General features: G+C 31.4%; 4 protein-coding genes across 8 annotated transcripts; 2 read left to right on the top strand and 2 right to left on the bottom strand.

Annotated features, from left to right (window-relative positions):
* Positions 1-1,074: 1,074 nt before the first annotated feature.
* Bma-csn-4 (Uncharacterized protein) lies at positions 1,075-4,939 on the bottom strand (the record flags this gene model as incomplete). Of its 4 annotated transcripts, XM_043073428.1 has the most annotated exons (11): positions 1,075-1,226; positions 1,430-1,514; positions 1,840-2,007; positions 2,199-2,314; positions 2,647-2,800; positions 3,030-3,186; positions 3,509-3,612; positions 3,796-3,950; positions 4,291-4,376; positions 4,511-4,606; positions 4,794-4,939. In XM_043073428.1, 11 exons carry the CDS (start codon positions 4,937-4,939, stop codon positions 1,075-1,077), a joined length of 1,419 nt encoding a protein of 472 aa, XP_042929362.1. The 4 variants fall into 4 exon arrangements, with proteins under 4 accessions (XP_042929362.1, XP_001899623.1, XP_042929363.1 ...); XM_001899588.1 differs by lacking the exon at positions 4,794-4,939 and having other exon boundaries at positions 4,511-4,584; XM_043073429.1 differs by lacking the exons at positions 4,291-4,376; positions 4,511-4,606; positions 4,794-4,939 and having other exon boundaries at positions 3,796-3,927.
* Positions 4,940-5,352: 413 nt separating this feature from the next.
* Positions 5,353-7,478, top strand: Bma-cox-18 (Uncharacterized protein; the record flags this gene model as incomplete). The annotated part of the gene is made up of 7 exons (XM_043073427.1): positions 5,353-5,491; positions 5,844-5,995; positions 6,178-6,282; positions 6,380-6,506; positions 6,702-6,814; positions 7,134-7,244; positions 7,329-7,478. The coding sequence occupies 7 exons, from the start codon at positions 5,353-5,355 to the stop codon at positions 7,476-7,478; spliced, it is 897 nt and encodes a 298-aa protein (XP_042929361.1).
* A 1,078-nt stretch (positions 7,479-8,556) lies between these two features.
* On the bottom strand, positions 8,557-17,486 carry Bma-fbl-1 (Uncharacterized protein; the record flags this gene model as incomplete). Its single annotated transcript, XM_043073426.1, has 19 exons — positions 8,557-8,699; positions 8,917-9,019; positions 9,149-9,284; positions 10,627-10,702; positions 11,189-11,347; positions 11,672-11,883; positions 12,076-12,202; positions 12,351-12,452; positions 12,522-12,677; positions 12,939-13,086; positions 13,271-13,380; positions 13,608-13,748; positions 13,889-14,074; positions 14,454-14,594; positions 14,911-15,042; positions 16,123-16,272; positions 16,552-16,702; positions 16,843-17,081; positions 17,435-17,486. 19 exons carry the CDS (start codon positions 17,484-17,486, stop codon positions 8,557-8,559), a joined length of 2,664 nt encoding a protein of 887 aa, XP_042929360.1.
* Positions 17,487-20,584: 3,098 nt separating this feature from the next.
* Positions 20,585-22,860, top strand: Bm10918 (Uncharacterized protein; the record flags this gene model as incomplete). Of its 2 annotated transcripts, XM_043073424.1 has the most annotated exons (6): positions 20,585-20,720; positions 21,181-21,298; positions 21,445-21,550; positions 21,894-22,008; positions 22,147-22,242; positions 22,700-22,860. In XM_043073424.1, 6 exons carry the CDS (start codon positions 20,585-20,587, stop codon positions 22,858-22,860), a joined length of 732 nt encoding a protein of 243 aa, XP_042929358.1. The 2 variants fall into 2 exon arrangements, with proteins under 2 accessions (XP_042929358.1, XP_042929359.1); XM_043073425.1 differs by lacking the exon at positions 20,585-20,720 and having other exon boundaries at positions 21,286-21,298; positions 21,381-21,550.
* Between the last annotated feature and the right edge of the window lie 365 nt (positions 22,861-23,225).

Here is a 23,225-nt window from a genome sequence, read left to right as displayed (position 1 = left end):
TTTATAAATAAGCTCAAAAATTTATATATATGTTGTGTTTATGTGGGCATTGATATTGCCGTTGGTGGTAATTCGTAATTTGTACCAGCTGGTGCCAACTTCTAGTTTTTTTCTCAAACTAAGAGGCAACCAGAGCAGGACGCAACAGCAGCATTTAGTAACCGTTGCAAGTAACCAGAAAAGGCATTAATAATATCATCGATAACGTCGCTGTAGTGGATAGGGTAGACCATCCCAATTTCCAAAACTTCCCGCAATGGATGTTCGACAGCTAAAGTAGTGTGAAAGAAGAAAATTCTTGCAACAAGAAATTTTGAAAATTCTAATTAAAGGATAATATATTTCATATATTACAGAGATATAAGCAAAATCCAATAGCGCGGTCTCACTATTAATCGAATACAAAAAAGCTTTAAAAAATATTTCCTATCGGACTCTTCCGGACATTTATTACGGTTCATGTATTTCATCTTTCTATCAAAACTCTCACTGCAATGTAATAACAAACGAACAATGTATAGCTGTGTCAACTTCCTCTTTAATTAGACCTGAACACCTTATAAGTAATCACAATAAAAATAAAACAGATGAATTTACAAAATCTGAAAAATGAAACTTATCATTACTACACAATCAGAATCGCCATTATACCATATTTGTAATTGACTCTCCTATATAATAAATTTTTTGTAATTGATTTTTGTAATTGATTTTGTAATTTTTTGTAATCCATATTTGTAATTGACTCTCCTATATACAAAAACATATAGAAGATGTAAAAATAAGAAATACTAAATAAATAGGAGGCATAAAAATAATATTAAATTACTTTCAAATAGAAACATGGAAAAGAAATAAAATACATATGAACTCTGCAAATTAAAATAATTGTAAGGAAAATACCAAAAATCACAAAAATTAATTCATTAATCATATTAATGTGTTAATACAGCACAAATCAGTAATCAGATTATAACTAATACTGTCACCCGCTAGAACCATATATGCACGACACCGGGATCTTTTCCATTCATTCATGCTATGGCAAATTCACATCTCGGTGTCAAAATAATTTTAAGCCTCAGGTTTACGCGAATCTACCCATAGTGTGTGCTTTTGAATGATCATATCAGTGACAATGTTCACATTTTGACACAACTCAGCAATATGTTGATCCCATTCTGCTAAAGCATCCTTTGTCGCTATCGCATCTTCATCCACGGCATCTGCAATAATCTAGATTAACAAATCATAGATCAACTGTATCCAGAACGTTGATTCCATCAATTCAATTTGTAAAATTCCACAACATTCAAAACGGAAGTGACAGTGCGTTACAAAAAAGCTAACAGATATAAGGAAAAGGGCAAATCAAATATCAGCATATAGCCAAATAAGAACAGTAAAATGAAATCAGAAATACACCAACGAGTAAAATGTACAATTCCGTCGACTTGGTCGATGATGCCTCCAACACGTCCATCAGCGATAATTTGCCATGCCATTTTCTCTGCCTTCAATGGATGAATATATTTTACAAAAATATACACAAAAGTATAAAATCTTTTAGTCATTTGAATTTGAAAAAAAAAAAAAAAAAAAACAACTAAGCATCTTGCAACACTTGACAACAAGGAACGAAATAAGGCAAGTATAGCTGAAACCCTAAACAAAGCAAAGACAATGAAGCAAGTTTCTAAATATTTAATGAGTCTGTAGAAAGTAAGCACAAAAGTAAAAAATATACTTCAATTTCCCTGTTCCACTTTTTTTATTAACGTTTGTAAGAAATAAAGCACAGATATGTATATAAATTGTGAAATATAAAATTTAAAGGACCTGTCTACGATCAATGTCGAGAAGTTTAGCAAGCTGTTCAAATGTGATATTGGCGAAAATTTTGCTAACTGCAGTAAAATTGTGCTCAATGACGGCTCGTTGCAGAAGACTCCAACCATCATGAGTAACTCGCTGGTGCAAAGATAACGATTTTTCAAATTCCATCACCTCAAAACAATAATACACCAAGTGAAAAAGTTGCTAGATGTATAAAGTTTAATTTACAAACAAAACTCGACAACTTTATATATTCCTTACTGCAAGTTTCACAAAATACGAAAACGAAAGCTTTAAAAAAGAAGATAAAAGAGAGAGAGAAGAAAAAAAATAAAACTCAAAAAGTGTCACTAAAAAGTTACTTCATCATTTCGAATGAGCCTTTCAAAATACATTTTTTGCAATATACCATATGCTGCTAAGCTAGAACAGCGTTCATCTTTATGCAGTGTTGTTAACATACGAGATCGTTGCGCACCTGCAGAATTATATGGATCATAACGCAGCAGCGAAGTGTAAATGTCTGACTGCTGACAAAAGATTGATCTAAATCACAGATTCTCTGTATGACGCATATCTGGCATATCCTTCAGGATCGCCTCTCAACATCTAATAAAATATCTAATTCGTTTACTTTCATTTCCTTAGTTGAAAGATTCCTGCAATTTTAAGAGGACCAATTCTGAATATGTTCCGGCTAGTTACGAGCTTATGAATTAGTCCAGTGATTATTTAGCTTATAATTACCATTAATGACATTGAAACCTATAATTTTAAGTTAATACAAAACGAAACATTGCTACACAATACCTGGTGAAGCCAAAACTGTGCAAGAAATGGCATTCGTAAGTGCTTGCAATTTCTCGGAGGTAGTCAACATATTTTGGAATAACGAAAGATCATAGTATCGCTGTGCAGCTTCAATAAATTTATTTCGATGATCCAACACTTTCGCGTACAAAGACTAAAAAACTGTTTCATCTGTTTATTTTGTTAATTTTAAGCACGAGCATTCAACATATAATTTGAAGAATTTATGAAATATATGCATTTCGGTCTGATTTATTTCTTGATAGATTTTTACCCAGCTTCTACTTTAAAGAATAATTCTATTCTACTCTATATGGATTGCTGCCTTTTTTTTTTTTTGCTTTATTTTCAAAGAAAGCATTTTCATTTCATATCTCTCTTACTTTGAATATCACAATTAACTCGTCATCTTTTGAAACATCGTTGAACAACATCGAGGCACGATTAACAAAACTTTCTGCTTCCTCTGAATTTTTATAGTCCAAAGCTAACTGCGCTATCCTTAAGTATGTACGCATTTTCAATTCTGGAGGGTACGTCCTAAAATCTACCTTTTGAAATTAAAAAGTTAGAAATGACAAATTGTATATGCAATATTATAAACAGTAAAAATATGATATTCTATTTGATTAGAAATTTATAGAAAAAGCAGGAAATAAAGACTGCCTAATTATGCCCCGAATCACGAGAAGCTAATTGGAATATTGAACATAAAATTGGAGTATGAAAATCAACCTTTCGCTATTCTATTGTTATTTCATAAACTTAAGCATACTGCTCAGAAAACGATTTCTACTTAAATTTTCTACTAGTATTTATAGAAACATTTCACAGCATGTATATTACTACCACAAACTTCTACCTTTGTCCTGTCTCCAGAGGTATAGCCATAAGTATTTTCGCTGCTTCGCCACTATCACCATCGCCTTCGTACAAGTCTGCAAGTCGAAAACGTAACTGCGTTACCTGAAACACTAGCATGACTTTTTCTTCAATATTAGTAGTCTACCTAATGAATCATGTATGGTAATAATCAGAAGATCCGGCAGCGCACGTGAAATTACAGTTCAAATACATGCAAAAATATAAGCTTAGAAATGTCACACATGAAGCGAAAAATAATGTACTATAAATGTATAGAGTCATTACTTGTTCCTCGTAAGAAATTAGGCGTGATTGCACAATATTCAGCAAAGCTTTAGCGACTTCTTTGACAAGACATGGCTTCAAATCATCCAGCGCCGCTACTATGTCAGTAACGAATTGTCTAGATACTACCATTGAGATAGTCTCTTTATTGACAACTATAAATAACATATGTGCCTTGTGGGATAGTAAGAAAATCAACTGATGATGACGAGAATCAGTTCGTTATCCAAAATTTTTACATTGAAATAGAAATTATCCAGTTTTCATACTTACATGAAATAACAAAAGATTTGCTGGATCGCTATCTGGATCAACATATCAAGCATGAAATTTTTATGGCTTATGTATGGAAAGTCTCTTCCACAACTAATCAAATATTACAAATCACTCTAATCACAATCACTGCTACTCCTTAAAGCTCATCAAGTCAACTGTAAAATCACGTTTCTTTTATATTTATTGAAAAAAAAAAAAGATAATGCAGATAAAACTTACCAGCTTCCGCTATACGGCTAACATTACTACTGATGTCTCTCTCGTTATTGCCAGAACTCAATATTGACTGCAGTAATGCTTTTAATCTAAAATATAATTTAGATGCAAAATATTTCATTTTATTTAAAACGAAGTAAAGTCATGAGTGTAAATGACCCGTACTTTCAGATATAAAGTACTCGTTTCAAACAAAAGAAAGGGAGAGGAGAAAAAAAAACACCTTGCACTTTGACTTTTGTGATCTGATTCATCAATAAATATATTACCAACAGCCGTTGCAATTTCCTCCGCCATTTGTGATATACAATAGAGAGGGCTGAAAAGACATATACACTAATGTATACCGATTGAATGAGATAATTATGTTATAGAATCCTCAAGCAGATGTGGATTTCTAACCTTACGTGCTAGAAAACAGTTAAAGGAGAGGAAAAAAAAATGAAATGCATCATAAAGCATTACTATAAATAAGAAAAAATCCAATGATAAATGATATCACCAACAATGTTAGCCAACAAAAGACCACACCGTTCTTGAGATTTGAACGCTGGCCAACCAACCGTAAAATACCAAGCGCGGAAATTTTCTTGTGTTGGATGTTCGTTATGAGAAGTTCTACACTGAGGTTGAAGTAAGGTGGTGGGTTCATTTTTGTTGGGACAGTAATCACAGCAAATGAGTTAGCTTCTGCAGTAGTGCCTTTTTTATTTTTGCTTATGATTTTACAGCTTATAGTTTTGCTCAGACAAGTGTCAGTATATTTCTCGAGAAAATGATTACTTCCAGGTTTTCGTTCTACTGATCATATCTGCTTTTGTGAAATAGAAGGTGAAAGCTCTTTATTCTAATTCAGCGACTTAAGTAATTCAAAGTAAGCTAAAATAATTTATAATAAGGTAAAGTAAAGAAACTTAAAGTGACATACTGTATATTGATATCATAGGTGAATATAAGACTTCAGAAAGAAACACTATGTGAGATATCCAAAAAAAGCTAGTTAATTATCGTTTTAAATTATAATAACTAATTATTTTAGTGTTATGCCCACTACTGATGAAATTCATGGTGCATCGGCACCCGAAAAATTATATAACGTGTAGAAGAGTATTGTCAAGAAGGCTTCATGGTTTTAGCCCACTCACCCCATTATTGTATGCTGAGTCCTGTTACTTGACAAAAGTTTTGCAGTATGTTATTGAAGGTTGTTTTCTTTAATTGTTGATACGGATTTTCTTAGTGAAGACAAAAACAGATGTAGATAGAAATGAATTAGTCTACCTCAATTTAGAATAAAGCTAAATTATTCGTATAACTTTCATCTTCGATTCCTCAAAAATTGGAGAACGTTCTGGGAGTTCTTGGTTGCTTAATTCTCTAAAGTTTCCTTCATTATTTTCTGGTTTTTGCTGTTCGTGGCTCACTGTCACACCAATGTAAATCTTTGGAAATAAATGACACGATAAAGTATTTCATGTGTAAGATATCTTCAATGTTAATTTTTATTTAATATTGCTCATAAATGGAAAATATCCAAAAGTTAAAAACTTTTTTAGGCATACATTCACTGGAAATACCATGGGCGGGCACATTTATGCTTTCCGGAGTGCTATTTCGCATTGCTAGTTTGCCACTGCATGTGTATGCAGAACGACTGTCTGCTGAAAGATATCGTATTGTCAACACTTTGAATTATGAGCTCATTAAAGTTGGCGGATTTTTCGGATCAAGAATTGTTTTGTTATAGTAGTCGTGAACCTTTTTTGTGATTGAGTAAGCAAACAATTATGAAGATCAATTTGAGTATGTGAAAAATTGAGCGTGATAGTCGCAGTAAGAAAGTTGCTTTGTGATTATAATTTTAAAGTGCTGTATTAAATACTTTTTCAGAAGTTTAGCAAGCATTATAATTTGAATATCATTTCAAGTAAAAATGGTCGTTTCTTACAGCTTGACACGACTGACAAATCCATATTGCAGACGACCAATAAAGTGGTGGGTGGTTATTTTTAAAAATCATAATTTATGAAAATGTTCTCTGGAATTCGGTGTTTCTGAAGAGTTTTCAATTTTTCCTGCTTTATTTTTTCAGTCTAAAGAAATTATATTGGATTTTTGCTATAAGCGTCGCTTACAGCTTCCCCGTATTCAATATTTGAGATTTTGTGCGTTGTCAATATGGACGTTTTCTTCATTTGCGATACGAAATGTCATAAGTTGTTAGTACTAGTTAATTTTCTTCGAGTTCGTCGTCCATTCTTTTTAGATTGTAAACACAGGTTTTTTTCTTATTCATAGTTTCTGTACGAATAGTTTTTACGAACATTTTCCTTCAGTTAATTGAATTTTTGTGAACTAATTTCCATGCATCTCTCTTGAGCAGTGCGAGATTTTTGGTGAATTGATTGTTTCAGCGGAAACTGGTTATCCTTTTCAAGGCATTTTTTGGTTTCCGGATCTGTTGCAGCCTGATCCTTATTATATTCTACCGGTGTCAGTTGGTATTTTAGGAATTATTAATCATTTTGTAAGTTTTCACTTAAAAATGATTTTCTTGCAACTTGAAGAGTGTTTCTTATACTCATATGACAACTCTTGGAAATTGAAAGTATAGATAACTCTGCAAAAGATTATCAGTAAGTAGTAATAGTACTGTTAATTGCTGATTGTTTACCTTCCTGTTAATAAAATGGTATGTATAATAAAATGGTATGTATAATGCTAATTAGTTATTATATTACCTTCCTGTTAATAAAATGGTATGTATAATGCTAATTAGTTACTATGTTTCTATTTAATGTTGTTAAGTTGATATGTCACGCTGTATTTATTATATATTATTTCAGGCGCAACAGCGTATATATACTTATAGTTCGGTTAAACTGATGTTGGTTATCAATGTTTGTTACTCGTTATTCATGATTGTTGGTATATATTTCATGTCGTATATGCCTGTGGTAAGTTCCTTTTATTCTGCTTATGGAAGGAAGTGTTGAATTTTTAAAATCATGCGTTAAAGTTCTAAAATTAGTTTGTTTCAGTGTATTCCATTGTTTTGGTTGTCTGTTTCTTTGACTGGATGCATACAGCATTTTGCATTCAGACACCCTAAAATCAAAAAACTGCTTGGTATAAAGTCGTTACCCTCAGATTCTGCCACTCCTATACGAGATTTTTTCCTTTTCAAATGAATTTTTCTAAAAAATATCTCTTGATGTGCGTAAATGGAAGAGGACGCATACAGCTTGCTATTAATACTAATGGAAGTTGAATACCGTGTGGAATTTTATGATCTATTTTAATTGTGTTGTCCTTTTATTCAATTTATTTGATACCGTCGAAAATAATATCCTTCATGATGTAACATATTGGTTATGTCGTTATAATCTTATTACGGTATGCTATGCTACACTGTTTACCTCAACTAATATTGCACAACTTTTCGTACACATTGCTTCAGATTTATGATATACATACATGTGTGACTAAGAAATATTAGTCTTAATTTTACGACCAACTGTGGAAGATAAATCACTCTTCTTTGCTTCACCCCTTCTCTCTCCTCTCGCCTCCCCCCCCCCCCCCCTTTTTTTTTTTTTTTTGTCCTCTCAAGAATGAATGAGATGTGGAAGCTGGCAAAACTCAACTATTGGTGCTAATTCTCTTCTGGTGGGTTATTAAATTTGTAATATCTGTGCAAAAAAGGATTCTGAAACAGTTTAGAGCAATAATATACACAACTGAGCAATCTATCCTGATCGCATGGTTGTAAAATCTTTAGGTTCATAGGTTACTTGGTATCTAATATAAAATGATTCTGTTTATAATTCCTTCCTCGAACTTTTGCTTAACGACTTAAATTGTATTCTACAATATATACATTTTAATTATAACAACAAGACTGATCTATGTAAATCTGTGAAATGTGTACTGTATTATCAAACTTAATTTTCCTTCATGGAACACGTAAAACTCGTGATAACATAAAGCAGATAATTTTGATTTGTGACAGTGATAGGTTACAAAATTTAGATACACGCAGTGTGTAAAAAATAAATTTGAGTGGATAAAACGAGCGCAATATGATTTTTTGGTGCTGTTTTAATAAAAATTCACTACATTGGAAGGTGGAAAACGAGGAACATAAATATTATACATTGTTTATTCTATTTCCTTTCAAGTTATGGTAGAAATTATTGTATTGATTTGAAAAAAGTATAAATGAAATTTAAAGAAATGCAAAGGATGACACATGAAGTCACTCAATAGTCAGAAAGTATACGATGAAACATATACAGTTATGATGGCAATGTTATGTGTTAAAAGTACATGAGACCGTGAATAAATATTGAGATGTAGCATTACAACAACCGTTTTTGGTCCCTCAATAGGTGCTATCATTTTTACAATGCCTGCAAAAAAGGAAGAAAAAAAGATAACTTCTTTTATTAAAGCTAACATTCTTTCCTATTTTTTTTACTTAAAGCCCATGATTTCCTAAAACAGATTTTGGTGCTGAAAGAGGATGTGAAGTATATTTTTTTTTTGTTAGAATTTTTGTCAGAAAATTTATGTTTTTTCTTTTGTAAAGTAAACAATTTGTCGTACTTCACTTTTAAAATGTTTTACCTATATTTTGATCCTGTTGTACCACAAATCTGTCTCGATTCGCCTTATCGATTTTATATTCCACTGAAAACGGCGTATCCATTTGCGCTCGTACATGAGAAATCTATGATAATAGTACTTTCTGTCAACGAAATACAAATTTATTTTTGTAAAGCTTAATTCTTGCTACATAATTTCATCTGTCATTTTATTGTTTTTGAAACTTTATTACAAATTATAGCTGGTGACTAACTTCGATTGGATGTTTTACGTGTTTGGTGGATGGTAAACTTCTGAACTGATATAATATCTCTTGAGTATGATTACTGATACAAGCTGGATCATTTGGATAGCATCGTTTTAGGCAGGAATAACCATCGTCCACCAAACTGCAATCCGTTTCAATTCACCGTCTTCGTTAAGTTTAATGCATAGTTTTTCAATCAACCGAGCCATAAAGAATAGTTTTGGGCTATAAGTATTATTGAATGTCAAAATGGTGATGAATCATTGAATAGAAGTAAGTAGTAGATATCCACCTAGTTCACTCGATCTGGATACTGAAATTGGTAGCATTTGTATGATATTGCATACTGAGTTATAAAATGATTTTGAAATGCGTCTCCTTGTTGCCAATAATCAGAATATATAGCAATAATTATATTAGTTAAGGTATATTAGCAAAGCATTACAGACTATTAGTAACTCTTCTGATTTTTAACTTTTTACCACTTTCATCTTCCATAGCACTAATGTTAAATAATTTGTTAGTTAACAACGTCGGCTATACTGTTACGATTTTTTTGTTAGAAAAGACAAACGCACATGTATTCCATTAATTTATCAAAGCTGACATCCAATACAACATTTAACATTTAATTTGTATCAAACACTTACAAAACAATATTGAAAAATTTTTTTTAACCTTATAAAGATATATAAACATAGAAACATCTTCTAAATACCATCAGTAAGAAGGCACGCCAAAGTTATTAACTTAGAAAGACAATTATAGCTAGACATTTTAAAAATATCACTACGATATATAATATCAAATGGGACACTCCCCACTCAGCTTATCCTTTATTTCAGATGCATATGAATATAAACAGGAAAACTTAATCCAATGCACAATTCAACAAAACCATCACTAATTGTCAATTCTGGTCATATCTGGAATCTATAGGATATTGCAGTGATAGTATTCTTGAAAAATTTTCAGGAATTCTTTTGCAAATAAACAAAACAAAAGAAAGTCGACCGTATTTAAAAAATAATGAAATATTTTACATTTAATTTTTCTAGTGCAATTAAACAAATACATTAATTACAAGAGAGCAAAAGCTACCTTTACCTTAATAAGTGTAAAAATTGTTTCTATTCCATAGGTTTTTTTTTTTTTTGTTAGTAAGCAAGAAACAATAGACAAGCAGGAAGAATTAGAGAATAAAGATCGTCAAAGAATGCCCACATGATAAGGAATAACGTACTGATATGCGCTACAAATCGTTAAGATTTTGTAACGTCACTGATAAAACTAATATTACTGAAAAAATAAAACGAAATAAATAACGTCATACTATTAAAAAAATCTCATGAAAGACATACTATTGGTGTGTTTGATTAATTCAGCAAATTAAATGAAATAACAGGAAGAAGCAAAATGAAATTAAAAAAGAGTTACAGACGAATTTCATCTATATATTCAGTCTTATATAAAATGATACGAACATATTATTTCCTGATTTGCTTGAAATAGAAGTGAAAATAGGTGATCCACACGTCACCATAGTCAAATAATCCTTTCCTCAAAACTACCAATTTTTGAAAATTAAAGATAAACTCGCCAGGGAATTGCTTAAGATCCAATCATTAACAAACTATTTGGAAGAGATCATAAGTTAACACAAAGAAATATCACAATATGCTTGATTTTGATTTAGTGTGTAGAAGAAAGTCACAAATAAAAATTAAGTTTTCACTAACTGATCACAAATAAATTAAGTTTTCACGTTATTTAAACATGAAAAATTTTAAACGTGCTAAATTTTCACATTATTGATCCATGATATATCCGGGTATTTCAAAATCAAGTAAAAAGTTACGACAAAATGTTGGCAAATTTATCCATATCTAAATCGATTGTTTTTTTAAGTAAAGTCAGTTACTCGTTGAACTAAGATGAAACTGTCTTAATTCTGAAAATTTTATTTAGTTAAACTATCAGAAAAAGGGGTTGTCCGTTGTCTACGATAAGGAGCAACATTGATTACTAAATTAGCAATAAATTTACTCTGAAATACACCATTAATACTAAGTCTTAAAATAAGCTCTAAAATGACCTCCTGCGGTCCATCCAGCGAATCTCTCAGAGCAATTATTGCTCCATTTTTTTCCTCACTTTTTTGCAATAGAAAATTACTTCGTACTGCCGGTAATACATAGAATTTTTCTGAAAAAGCATGCATCCAGTCCTTTTAGAATAGAAAAATCTCATGAATTATGAAAACGTAAGTGTATTCCGATTTTATAAATATTCAATCTTCATCTGTTTTAAATATTTTATTATGGTAATAGCAGTTTAGTGCACTGTTAAACAAGAACAGAATAAAATAGCAAGAAGCATGAGAGTATCATGTGAAGTTAGTCAACAAAAGTGAAGCAAAACAATCACTAGCAGAATATCTACTCTAAAATTACTTTGTGATTATCAAATAAGTCAATGTATAATTAAATATGCAGCAATATAAATTGAAAAAAAAAAAAAAAAAAAAACCTGGTATGGCGCTTTTCAACTTCAATTCGAACTGAACATTGCTTGAAGGTGACGTTGGGCCACGAACAGTAAATAGTGTGATGGAAGTTCGTCTCGATGAAATTGGTTCTTGTTTTGGTATGGATGTAAACTCCCAACTTATGCGTATCGCATGATTTTTACACGCTTCTTCAGTTAATGAATCGCATAAATGGCTCAATCGGTTACAGCGACTAAATTGCAAAGTGTGAATCGAATATTGATAACATGCAATTAATTAGTTCTTTCATCCATAAGTTAGTGGTAATTTCAGCGTCAAATTCTTATTTTTGAAATTGTTTGATAAGCAGAAGAAGAATCAAACAGAAGATAAAGACTAAAAATCATGCCAGAGATTTATTGTGAAGATTTGACAAATGCTATACTTTTTATAATTTTTGTCGTGCATGTAATTCAGTGGACAACGTATTACATGGCATTTAAAGCTTCCCAATGTATTTACACAAATCTGATCGTTCCCTTGACACTCACCTTTGGCACATTCATCAACATCTGGAAGTCAAATTATTTACAGGACATCACAATTAATCGATTTCATTCCACTATTCAAATTTAACAATGGTTTCAAAAATACTGCATAAAAATCTTTGAAGATTGTCAAATTTTTACTCCAAAATTCAGTTATGAAAATAGCTGCTACCTTTACATGTTCGGCCATCTTCTTGTATTTCATAACCAACAGGACACTGACATTTGTAGGAACCTGGAGTGTTAATGCATCTGCCCATACAAAGGTCATCACCTTCAACATGAGAGCCAAATTTAGTCAAGCAAGTGTTATTTATAACACTAGTTGAATACAAATGTATACCTGAACCAGCCCAAAGAGTACACTCATCAATATCTTCACAGGTAACACCATCAGCACCGAGACGATAACCGCGCTCACAAATGCACTGGTAACTGCCAGGTATATTGATACACTTTTGCGCACAGTTTGCTTTACCAAGACTACATTCATCAATATCTGCAAAATGAAAGTTTAGAGTTTGCCGTATTTTTAAAACTGAGCACAACATAAGCCATTTGTACCTAAGAAATGAAAGTTCATCATTATAATATATCAATCTTTCACGAAATGATATAAGAACTGAAAAAGGAATAGTTTGTTACAGGGTCAAGTCTTCCAAATTGAACCCAACTCCTTTCTCTGCATCTCACTCTCTTAATATTTCCATTTTTCCATTTTCATATGTTTCTAAATATTAGTATTCTTTATTATACTAACCATCACAGTTTCGCGCGTCTTTGGCAATCTTGAAGCCATCTTTACAGTGACATTTGAATGATCCATACGTATTCTCGCAAGTTGCATGCAACGAACAGACGTGTCCCGCAAACTTCTTACATTCATCTACGTCTTCGCAACGTTTTGTCTGAAGCATAGTGACATACTCGTTTCACAGCTAAAACGTTTCATTAAATATTGAAATATATGGAAAAACTTTAACCAGCTAATTATTTAAAACATTATGAAACAACAGTGCAAGGAAAATAAGGTGATATAACTGTAAGAACTTTTTTTTCCAGTTTCAATTTAATTTAGTACTCCTAACTTACCGTATCATTGAATTCAAAACCCGCTGAACAACGACATTTATAGCTACCCAATAAGTTAATGCATTGTTTGTCACCACAAAAATGAGTCCCATCGGCGCATTCGTTAATATCTGAAATGTGGACATTATCATAAGAAATAGATTTTTTACTTTTCATAACTAAATCATATAATTTTTTTCATTTCAAAGCGCACTTCTACATGACATATGTTATTGTCACTAGAATCAAATAAAAGCTCTATTCTTAAGCATTACATACCTTGCGGAACATTTCGCTAGCAACACCTTACTACTCTGTTTTGAAAACAATGCTTTTTCTTACATTCAACAATATTTACCGACACAGAATCCAGTATCTCGATCCATACGATAACCGTTTGTACATAAGTTTCCTCGTTCTTGACAGCGGAATGAACCAGGAGTGTTTATGCATTCTTCAAATTGCGCACATCGCCCTATTATTTCGCATTCGTTGACATCTATAAATTTAGACATTATCTTAAACATTCTCTTCAATCTTCACTTCCGTTAAACATTTGAATGAAATATTAGATAGTTTCAATCTTTTTTTTTGTAAAGTAAACAAATAAAATATCTGCATACAAATTGAGAAAGGAACCTTCACAACGTCCACGAATTGGTTTATAACCTATAGGACAGTCCATATTTGTGCATTCACCAGTTCGTGGATTCATCAATTCACCTTCAGCACACTTCTTCGGATCACAACGATAGCTGCCCTGAGTATTACGACATTGATACAATGGTCCGCAGTCATGAGAACCAAGATTGCATTCATCCACATCTGTCGATAGTTATACGCTTTTTTTTTTTTTTTTTTGTTAAAACTCACTGAGCTGATAGCTCACGGAACAGTTCATTTCATACGTAGAATAGTAAAATGAAGACTCATTCTCGAATAAAGAAGTATTGGTTGCAAAAAATTCTTTAAAACGATATATCATTTATCATTTGTTATAACTTAAGATTAGAGAAATACACTGTTGCGATGATGAAATAAATTTGGCAGAATCAATTAAACTATATTTGCAACCATGTTAATTATTAATTCCATTAATTATTGAGCAATACTGAAATTGTCACAAATAGTATTAAAATTCTTGAAGTGTTAATAAAATGAATATAAAACACACAAAAAAAAAACAGGTTAAATTAAAGTAAACCAATGCACTGTTCAGTATCGCTATCCAGAGCATATCCAGTACCACAGGACAATGTTCGTATGCATTTAAATGAGCCAGGAGTATTCAAGCAACGTTGACTTTCCAAACAATCATCCGCTAGTAGTAAGCATTCATCAATATCTGAGATCAAAAAAAAAACCACATGCAGATATCAATCAGAATATGAAAGCGTTGGTTTATATTCCAATTCAGAGCCTTTTTCTGAATTTTTTAAATAAGTCAATTTAAGAAATTCATAATAGTTATGTGTTTAGACTAATAATGTAATAATGAGAACACTCATTTATTATCAGAAATTATCATTGGTTTGATGACAAAAATTTATGAATAACGCTACTCTCAGATGGTTTTTATTCCAAGTGTATTTAAATATTTCCTAACTTAAAAAAAATGAAAAAATAAATAGCCGACATTTGCATTTTGCGCAAGAAATTACCTACACAAACGGAGCCAATATCACTCCAATAGAAGCCTGGTAAGCAAACGCAGGAGAACGATCCAGGTGTATTGAGACATAATGAATTAGGCAATGGGCACACCGAATCCCGTGCATCGCATTCGTTTATGTCTAGAAGCCTGGCTTTTTGGGTAGCAAAAAAAGAAATTAAAGTAGCTGCCAATTACAACATTAAAACAAAAAGCAAAAATTTGGGAAGCAAGTGGTTCAAAGTGAAAAGTGACTTCACGTAGATTTCAAATTATTAGTGATGAAGGTAGGACAACAACGGTGTGACATTTTTTTTGAAGGCATTCATCTTATTGATAATATAATTACTGAAAAGTTTAACTTCAATTGTTTATTTGATTGCCAGTCATTCATATTAGCAAATAATATTCCCAAAATTATCTTTCAAATTCAAAAACAAGGATCATATTATAGTGAATCGGACTGCTTTTGAAAAAAAAAAGGAATTTTTATTGTAAAACAAGCAAGCATAATAAGAGGCTAAAAATATACTGAAATTTGCTAGAATGCATACAAAATGCAATGTTCAGGCATGCAAAATACGAGACGTGCATTTTTATAAAAACTGCAATTTTTGAAAAAGTTAAAAAAAAAAAATAGCAATGTATGAATTACTAACAACGATAAGATAACAAGAACGCACAACTAGACAAAATTAATAGATAATCAAAAAAAAAAAAAGTGTAAGATTTTAAAGCAATATTACCTACGCAGTATTCTGAAGATGACACACTTCAACCAGCAAGACACATCTTTTTCATTTCAATTTCTTCTAAGATCGCTTGATCCTTTATAACATTAGACCAAACGTCATTTTCGCTTCCATAAGATTGTATGCTCTCATAATACTATCACCTAATAACAACGATATCTCACACCGACGGTTTTCTCATATCGTTTATTATTCGGTGCACAAGCAGTTGTGATACTAAGCGAAATTTTCTTACACCACCTGTTCGCAATTGATACATCCCACTTTATTCAAAAATTATTACCAAATACTCCTCAATGGGTTAAACATTTTTTGATAAAAAGCAAGAAGCTTTACAACACTGTGCCAAATGATGGTTTAGTTGCAATGCAGGCAAGCAGTCATTGAAAAATTAAGCATGTGCAAAATTGTGCAATAGAAAGGTGCAGCAAAATACCTTTACGTTTGGTTATATGAAAAAGCTCGCTAACCAATACAAGAGTAACCATCCGGTCCTAATTCATACCCGGGATGGCAAGAACACTCCACTGTAGCACCTCCTCGGTCTGTACATAGATGTTCACATTTTGTAGATATGCAACGATCACCAACACTCAAAAGATCCAGCAAATCCGAATTACCTAAAAATATTTAACTTTCAAGTGATATTAAATTTATTTCTATGTTATTTATATTGTCTCATTGCTCACGAAAATAAAATGCAATTACTGATTTTCCAACTATAGCTTCATTACAGTTAAATTTTTCGTTCATATACAGCTTGCCATATTTTTGGCAATTCCATTTTTTGAATAACTGAGGATATTTGCTCAAAGGTATGGTATGCATCACTTGCATAGTTCACCATATATAAGCACTTGAACACCTTTCAGAAATATATCAAGATAGTAATTATAAACTTTCATAACGATGATATTGTTTTGATTTTGCATTTTCAAAACAGCATTGATGAAAGGAGCGCAAACATGCTGCGCCAAAACCATTCGGTGCTACACAGCTTTTATCATTTCGTGATAATTCCTTGGCCAAGAGACAACATTCACAACATTCCTATAGTCATAATGCTTTAATTATTTTATCATATTGTATAAATTAAAATAGGGATTGTAATTAAGTGTTGAAATTTACCATATATATAAAATTTGTTGATCAATTCCTAACAATATATTCAACAGCTAACTGATAATTACCTTACGAATTCCTCCGCCAATGTCAGTAATATTTAATAAACATTGATCTTCGCTTTCAGCCATTTTTATACCATAATTGCAATTATGCTCCAGCAATGTATCCATGCAGCATATCGATGCTGTCAGGATGCAGGTACTAGCCGTTTCATTAAGCTTTATTTCAGCACACGATAATAACTGTTCAAAATGTATCTTACCAATTGTGCAGCAATGTGATAGTTCGCTTGCATCAATAAAAGCTGTAATTTTCTCTTCACTTATAATTTGATATTTTAATTTTAATTATTACATTGGAAGAAAATTGACTTTTGATTTTTGTTGTTAAATTAAAGAGGATTAAATTCTCAATTTTGGATGTATTCTATTTCATGTACTATGCAGAACTAATTTAAATAGATATCCTTGTGTAAAATGGAGAAATATACTGAAAATAAAATAATCCAGTTTACTTAATCTAAGGAATAATTCAACCACCATAATCAGACATTCGCTTTTGACTAGCGACCAACAAAAACATGCATTTATTCCAATAGCATTTAGTAATAAGATGCTATCCAAAAACAAAAAAATTAAAAGCATATAAGTAACCTACCAACGACAAGTATAAATGATAGGAAATTTGGGTTTCTTGTCAATTGCCGCATCGAAAATTCCACAACATCTTGAAATATATATTAAAAGTCTTTGATTCTCATCAAAATCACTACTTCCTAATGGTAAACCTTCCGAAATCAGTTAGTAAGATTGATATATACTGAAAAATAAAAAAAAAAAAGTGTGTTAGAGATATATCTCAACCTGTCATTTCATCAGAAGAAAATAGTTTTGCATTTTAGGAACTGACACCGACAACCACAGCGTGAACGATTTCCTCTCTTCCAATTTAATTAGCTAACACAAACCGCAACATCACTGGTGATTTATTTGCAATCTTAAGGTGATAAATATGTTACATTACTATGCGTCAAACTAATGCCATACTTCACGACATGATGAAAAATATTAAGTTAACATTTTATTCGAAAGAAATTAAGGGAGAATGAAAATTCTAGACTAACAAGAATCGGAAACTAAAACGTCGTCGTTTTCGAAATACAGAACAAACTACTATGTAAAGCGGTAACTATTGTTTGATTAATTGAAAGTATAAAATCAAAGAAAGGAGAAGGAAAAAACATGCAAAATTTAATAGATAGTTAAAAGATTGTACGAATAGCAATGATACAGGAAAGCAGAAAAAGTGTGATTTGCATGGTTAATTATTGCTTCCAGTAATGGATCAAATGCTTCTTATGCAGCTTTTCAGTTAGCGAGTTGTGATGATAAGAAATGATCTATTTAACTTTCAGCTTTCTCCTTTTTTTCCTAACTGAAAAGTTCAAACAAAGGAAAAACAGAAGAAGGAGTGAGATAAGTGTTGTGTGTATTAGATGTATGTGTTGCTTCCAGCTCGAGAATTCTTGGCATTTGCTTATCTCGTTTTTATCTTATCCTTTCAATTATATCATACCGAATAAAAATTCATTTCTTTTTCCTAACAATTGAATCATTACCATCTATTTATTTACACTATAATAAAAATATTTATTATGATTCGGTAAATATTTTAGATGGAACAAGTTTTATAAATTATGAAATGAACACACTACATGAATTATTTTCATTAAGTAATGTATGGTTTAGTTATGCATTTATAATTTCCAAACAAAATAGAAAAGTGAATAATGATGTGAAAACGTTGAGTTAGAGAATATAAATGAAGCAATCTGTTGTAATAAGAAAGCATGCATATCTTTGCTACTTAATTTGTGAAACGCAATTTGGAAATTTGGAAATGTTGATAAACATCATAGTAAAGATTATTCATCAAAGAAGATATTGGAGAATAGGAAGCAAATATGATAGTTCTAGTAATTATTACAAACATTATTTATTCCTAATGTTTTAATATAATGATTACGATGTATGCAGTAGAAGTTTTGCACATCCAATGCAATCCAGCTTTAGATATTCGGGTTAGAAAATAGCAATTAACTCATTCAAATTCGTAAAACAATATTTCAAATAACAGAACAGTTGTTAGTTAATTATTTAACGAAGACAGAAAGAAGTATGTACGTGGTTCCTTGATAAATATTCCAAGACTGCAATACAAAAATAAAAAAAAAGAAGCACTTTAACAGATTTCACGATAAAAGCTGTCTAGCAACAAAAATGTCGATGATAGCAAGCATTGACAAGAAGTAGATAACAGCGCCCAAGCAGCACACATTAATTACTAATCATCATTTATCAGTATAGCAACCAACTTTAATATTGCATACAGGTGCAGACATGGACACATATGTAAGTAGGTGCATATATTTTATTATATATGTATAATAAACAAATAATAAAGAAATTGAAACCCGAAATGAATTAATGATAAAATAGAGGAGAATATGCGTGTAACTTCCAGAGTGTAAAATGGATGAGTAGGGAAAATATTTTGAGGAAATAATACATTCCAAGACTGATTGATATCGGCTAGCATTTCTGAGGTGCATATTCATGGTTTCAATCTTTAGTCTCAGTAATTGAGTTCTATCGATAATTAACCATTGCGAGATGGAAAATGAACAAAAAATTTATAGTCTGATTAGTTTTGCTCCCATTATGCGACTAATTATTGTTTAAAGGTGATTTGATAAATGAGAAATTATGAATTGCTTACGGCAAGAAAATGAATGATAAAATAACAATATATAAAATTTTATTATATATAATTGCAATCTGTCATTAATAACCAATATTCCTGTTAATTTCTCGCTGATTTGATTTGATCCCTTTTCTTTTTTATTTTTCCAATAAAAAAAAAAAAAAAAAATTAGTATAAATAGAAATCATTCTTGTGTTTTCATATTTAACTATATAGTGGTTTGTATAGGATGCGTAAAAGTAAAGCTTAGTGGTTTGAGATACCATTAAATGAAAGATCAATATTATGATGTAAAGCTTACAGGAAAGATCTCTATGGAATTGAAGAGGCAATAAAAGAGTCCGAATGGAAAATTACCGGAACTAGCAGACACCTAATCAAAGTAACTGAATAGCTAGAAGTTGGATAGCATTTCCTGAATATCAAAATTTCAACTACTAATATGATCCAGTTAGTTAGTATGCAATAAGTGAATTTAAATTCCATCAAAGCCAAGTTAAATACATTCTTATTTATTTTTATCGTATATAAGATTTAATACCATTTCAACTCTGATTAGAAATTATGAAAGTTAAAATGATTAACATTATTAGACTTGTTTTCTTCTAGCGTTATCATTACGTTGATATGCTGTAAACATCCCAGAAGACCATCAGTTTCAAGGCAACCTGCGACATTAGCCGAGGCCGCATCATGAGTGCGGGAGGGAGTAGCAATGATTTGTTGTGGGTTTTCTAAGCATTAGAATTTGTTAGTGATTAATATAAACGGTAAATAAGGTGCGGAATTATAATGTTTCATTCTCTAAAGACGAGGAATAACAGTGTTTGCACAAAAATGATTTCAACTGTACTCGTTTTCATATGTAATTTCATTCATTTCTATTTGTCTAGCACTTTTATTTCGTTATAAGTAAAGTAACTTATTTTAGTTTTATTCTTAATTTAAGAAAAATGTGGGTTCTATAACATGCAACATTATATAGCTCCATGCTTAGCATGGTACTTCTGCTAGATTAATAATTGGAAAATTCTAGTTATTGAAATGAATCCAACGAGTTCATTTCCGAAGTTATCAGTCGAAGAACTAGGATTAAACAAGAAGTGCAAAGAAGGAAGAGCTGACAGTGATTCTTATCAGCAGAATGATCAATATTTGACGCGATTTATTCTATCATATGGTTTGTTGCTTTGCTACTCTGAACGTTGTAATTGCATATTCTTCACGTAAGATTCGGAAGGTTTTGTATTTCATACGGAGGAAAATAATGCAATGGAATGTGAAATTTGGAAGAATGAGCGCTGCTTTATGTATTTCTAGACTATCTCCGGTCGAATTTTCCAGATACCACAAAATTCTGGGAAATATCAAGTGCTTTTAATTTATTGCGTATTCCTAGCAGTTTGCAGTATACTGTTCTTCATTGTCCACAATCTTTATTTTACTGATGGTAGGAATGCTGCTTTGTAGTTGGCTTACTGAGCAAGGCATCAAAGCTTTTATTTCAACTGAGATTGCTACTATTTGCAATGCTAACATAGGAGATTACATTGTGCAGCAATTCTGATGCTCTAAGAGATTTTAGCGCAGTTAGATATCTTTAAATTTGATGCTTTTATATATTTTCTTGTTTATTTAAGGTGAACTTCACGAGAAACAGCTTCACTTACTTCGACATCCAAAGACGGGCAGTGCAACACTGTATGCAATTGGAAATGAAAGAGTAGAAGAATTGTTGAAGTTTGATGACGGTTTCAGGTATAGTTTGTGAAAGCTAGAAATTTCTGCAACAATGTTACTTTTAAAATTGAGGCACTGGAAATGAATGAAAACATTTTAGAAATGGAAATGATCGGTTTGTCGATATGTACGTCTTCTTTTTACAGTACAAAATTTTGTTTGAGGTCAGTTCTGCTTGGCAATAATGTGGTTAGTAATGGCTCATTAATTTTATTGGTACCAGTGAGCCCCGTACTGCTATTGCTACCTTATTTGCGAAAATTTGCGAAGGTAATAATTTGCGATCATTTATTAAAACAAAACGATACATGAACGTAAGTAGAGATCATTTTTTGCATCAGTGGTCATACTTTTCTCAAAACACTGTTTCAGTACCAAAAACAGTTTTTTTAACAAATGCATGATGATTTGTATAAAAAACTAGATTTTTGAAAGCACTTATCTGTATTATGCCAAAAGTGAAAAGGTAAATAACATCAAGCTTCTGTATTTTTGACAAAAGCTACCAACATGTTAGATATATTTAAAAATATTTTCATCGTCATTTCTAAACTCAGTCTTTAAGTTTAGATTGTTTGATATATTTTTCTTTAGAATATTTGTGCTTTTGCAGGATAATTACGTATCACTAAAGGAAATTTTAGTGGATGATTATTTTCCATCAATAAAATTGCTTGAGAATGTTAAAGCTGTAAAGTCATCGTTGAAGCATGCTTGTCATTGTAAAGGTTCGTGCGCTTCTTAAATTGCTGTTTTAGCGAGTCTTTTTTCTTTTTCTATGGAATGGTACCATGACTTCCAGCGATATTGGTATGATATATCGTTTTTAGAAAATGCGTAAAAATCATAATTCATCTCACATTTAGAGATATCAAGTATTGAAACATACAAATACAGTGAATCCTTGCTGATGGATTATATAATGAACAAGATAAAGTTGTTGAAAAAATCTGATCATTATAGTAAGTTTTTAATAAATTGTTTTGTGGTTGCTTATAGGAAATAGAAATAATTTTCAAGATCTCAACACAATGATTTTTTCTTTCAGTTGAATTTTAGCTCTTTCTCGGTGAAGTGCACACTGAATTTTTTGACTTGTTTCGAGATTGTTTATAACTGGTTATAAATATTACAATGAGAGATCAAGTTTCAAATGACTATAAGAAGAAAATAAGAGAAAATCGAAAAAAAGGAAAATATCATGATTATGGAAGGAAAAATAGAAAAAATTGATGAGACATTTATCTGTTTTTAAATGAAGTAATTTGCTAGTGATCGGTACTGTTAGTTTATTTAAGTCTTTTTGAGCAAGGAATAAGGGAAAAAGAGATAACGTTGTTACTGTGTTATTACTAACTCATGTATGTTTTTAATACAAAAAAATTCGTGAATCATGTATCTTTTTAAAAAGTTCTTTAGAATCAGATTCCGATTGTGCTGTTCGAGGTATTTTGGAGGAGAACCTCCCGGCTAATATACTGAGGTTGGTAGAAATCCACGAAGGAAATGAAGATGCGCCATCGAATAAACGCCGAAAAAAACAGCATTGCAGGGAAGGGGGAGAAAATAACTGGAAATGATACATTGCAAGCAATGGTAATATCCAAACTGCAATAGTTTTTAGTAATATGGAATTTTTTTTTTGAGAACTGAATTTGTAGAATTTTGTTCTTGTTCGTTCGTATTCTAAGACTACTTTGGAAATTTTGTCGAAAACTTGCTATAAATCTTGTTCTTCTATAACCAAACCGTTATATAGTGTCATCAGTTTTAGTTTAAATTAATTGTAAAGTTATATGAATCAGCTTTGCTTTAATGATTACGTAGAATTTTCAGGATTCACAATCATTGAAATGCCAGTCAAACGTACTCGCTTGAGAATATTATATTCCTAAATTGACCTATTCAAATGATCCATCCGTGCTTTCATATGACTGAGCCATTT

The sequence above is a fragment of the Brugia malayi genome, assembly GCF_000002995.4.
Source record: "Brugia malayi strain FR3 genome assembly, contig: Bm_v4_ChrX_scaffold_001, whole genome shotgun sequence".
Classification (NCBI taxonomy): domain Eukaryota; kingdom Metazoa; phylum Nematoda; class Chromadorea; order Rhabditida; family Onchocercidae; genus Brugia; species Brugia malayi.
This window is presented reverse-complemented; position numbering and strand designations above follow the sequence as displayed.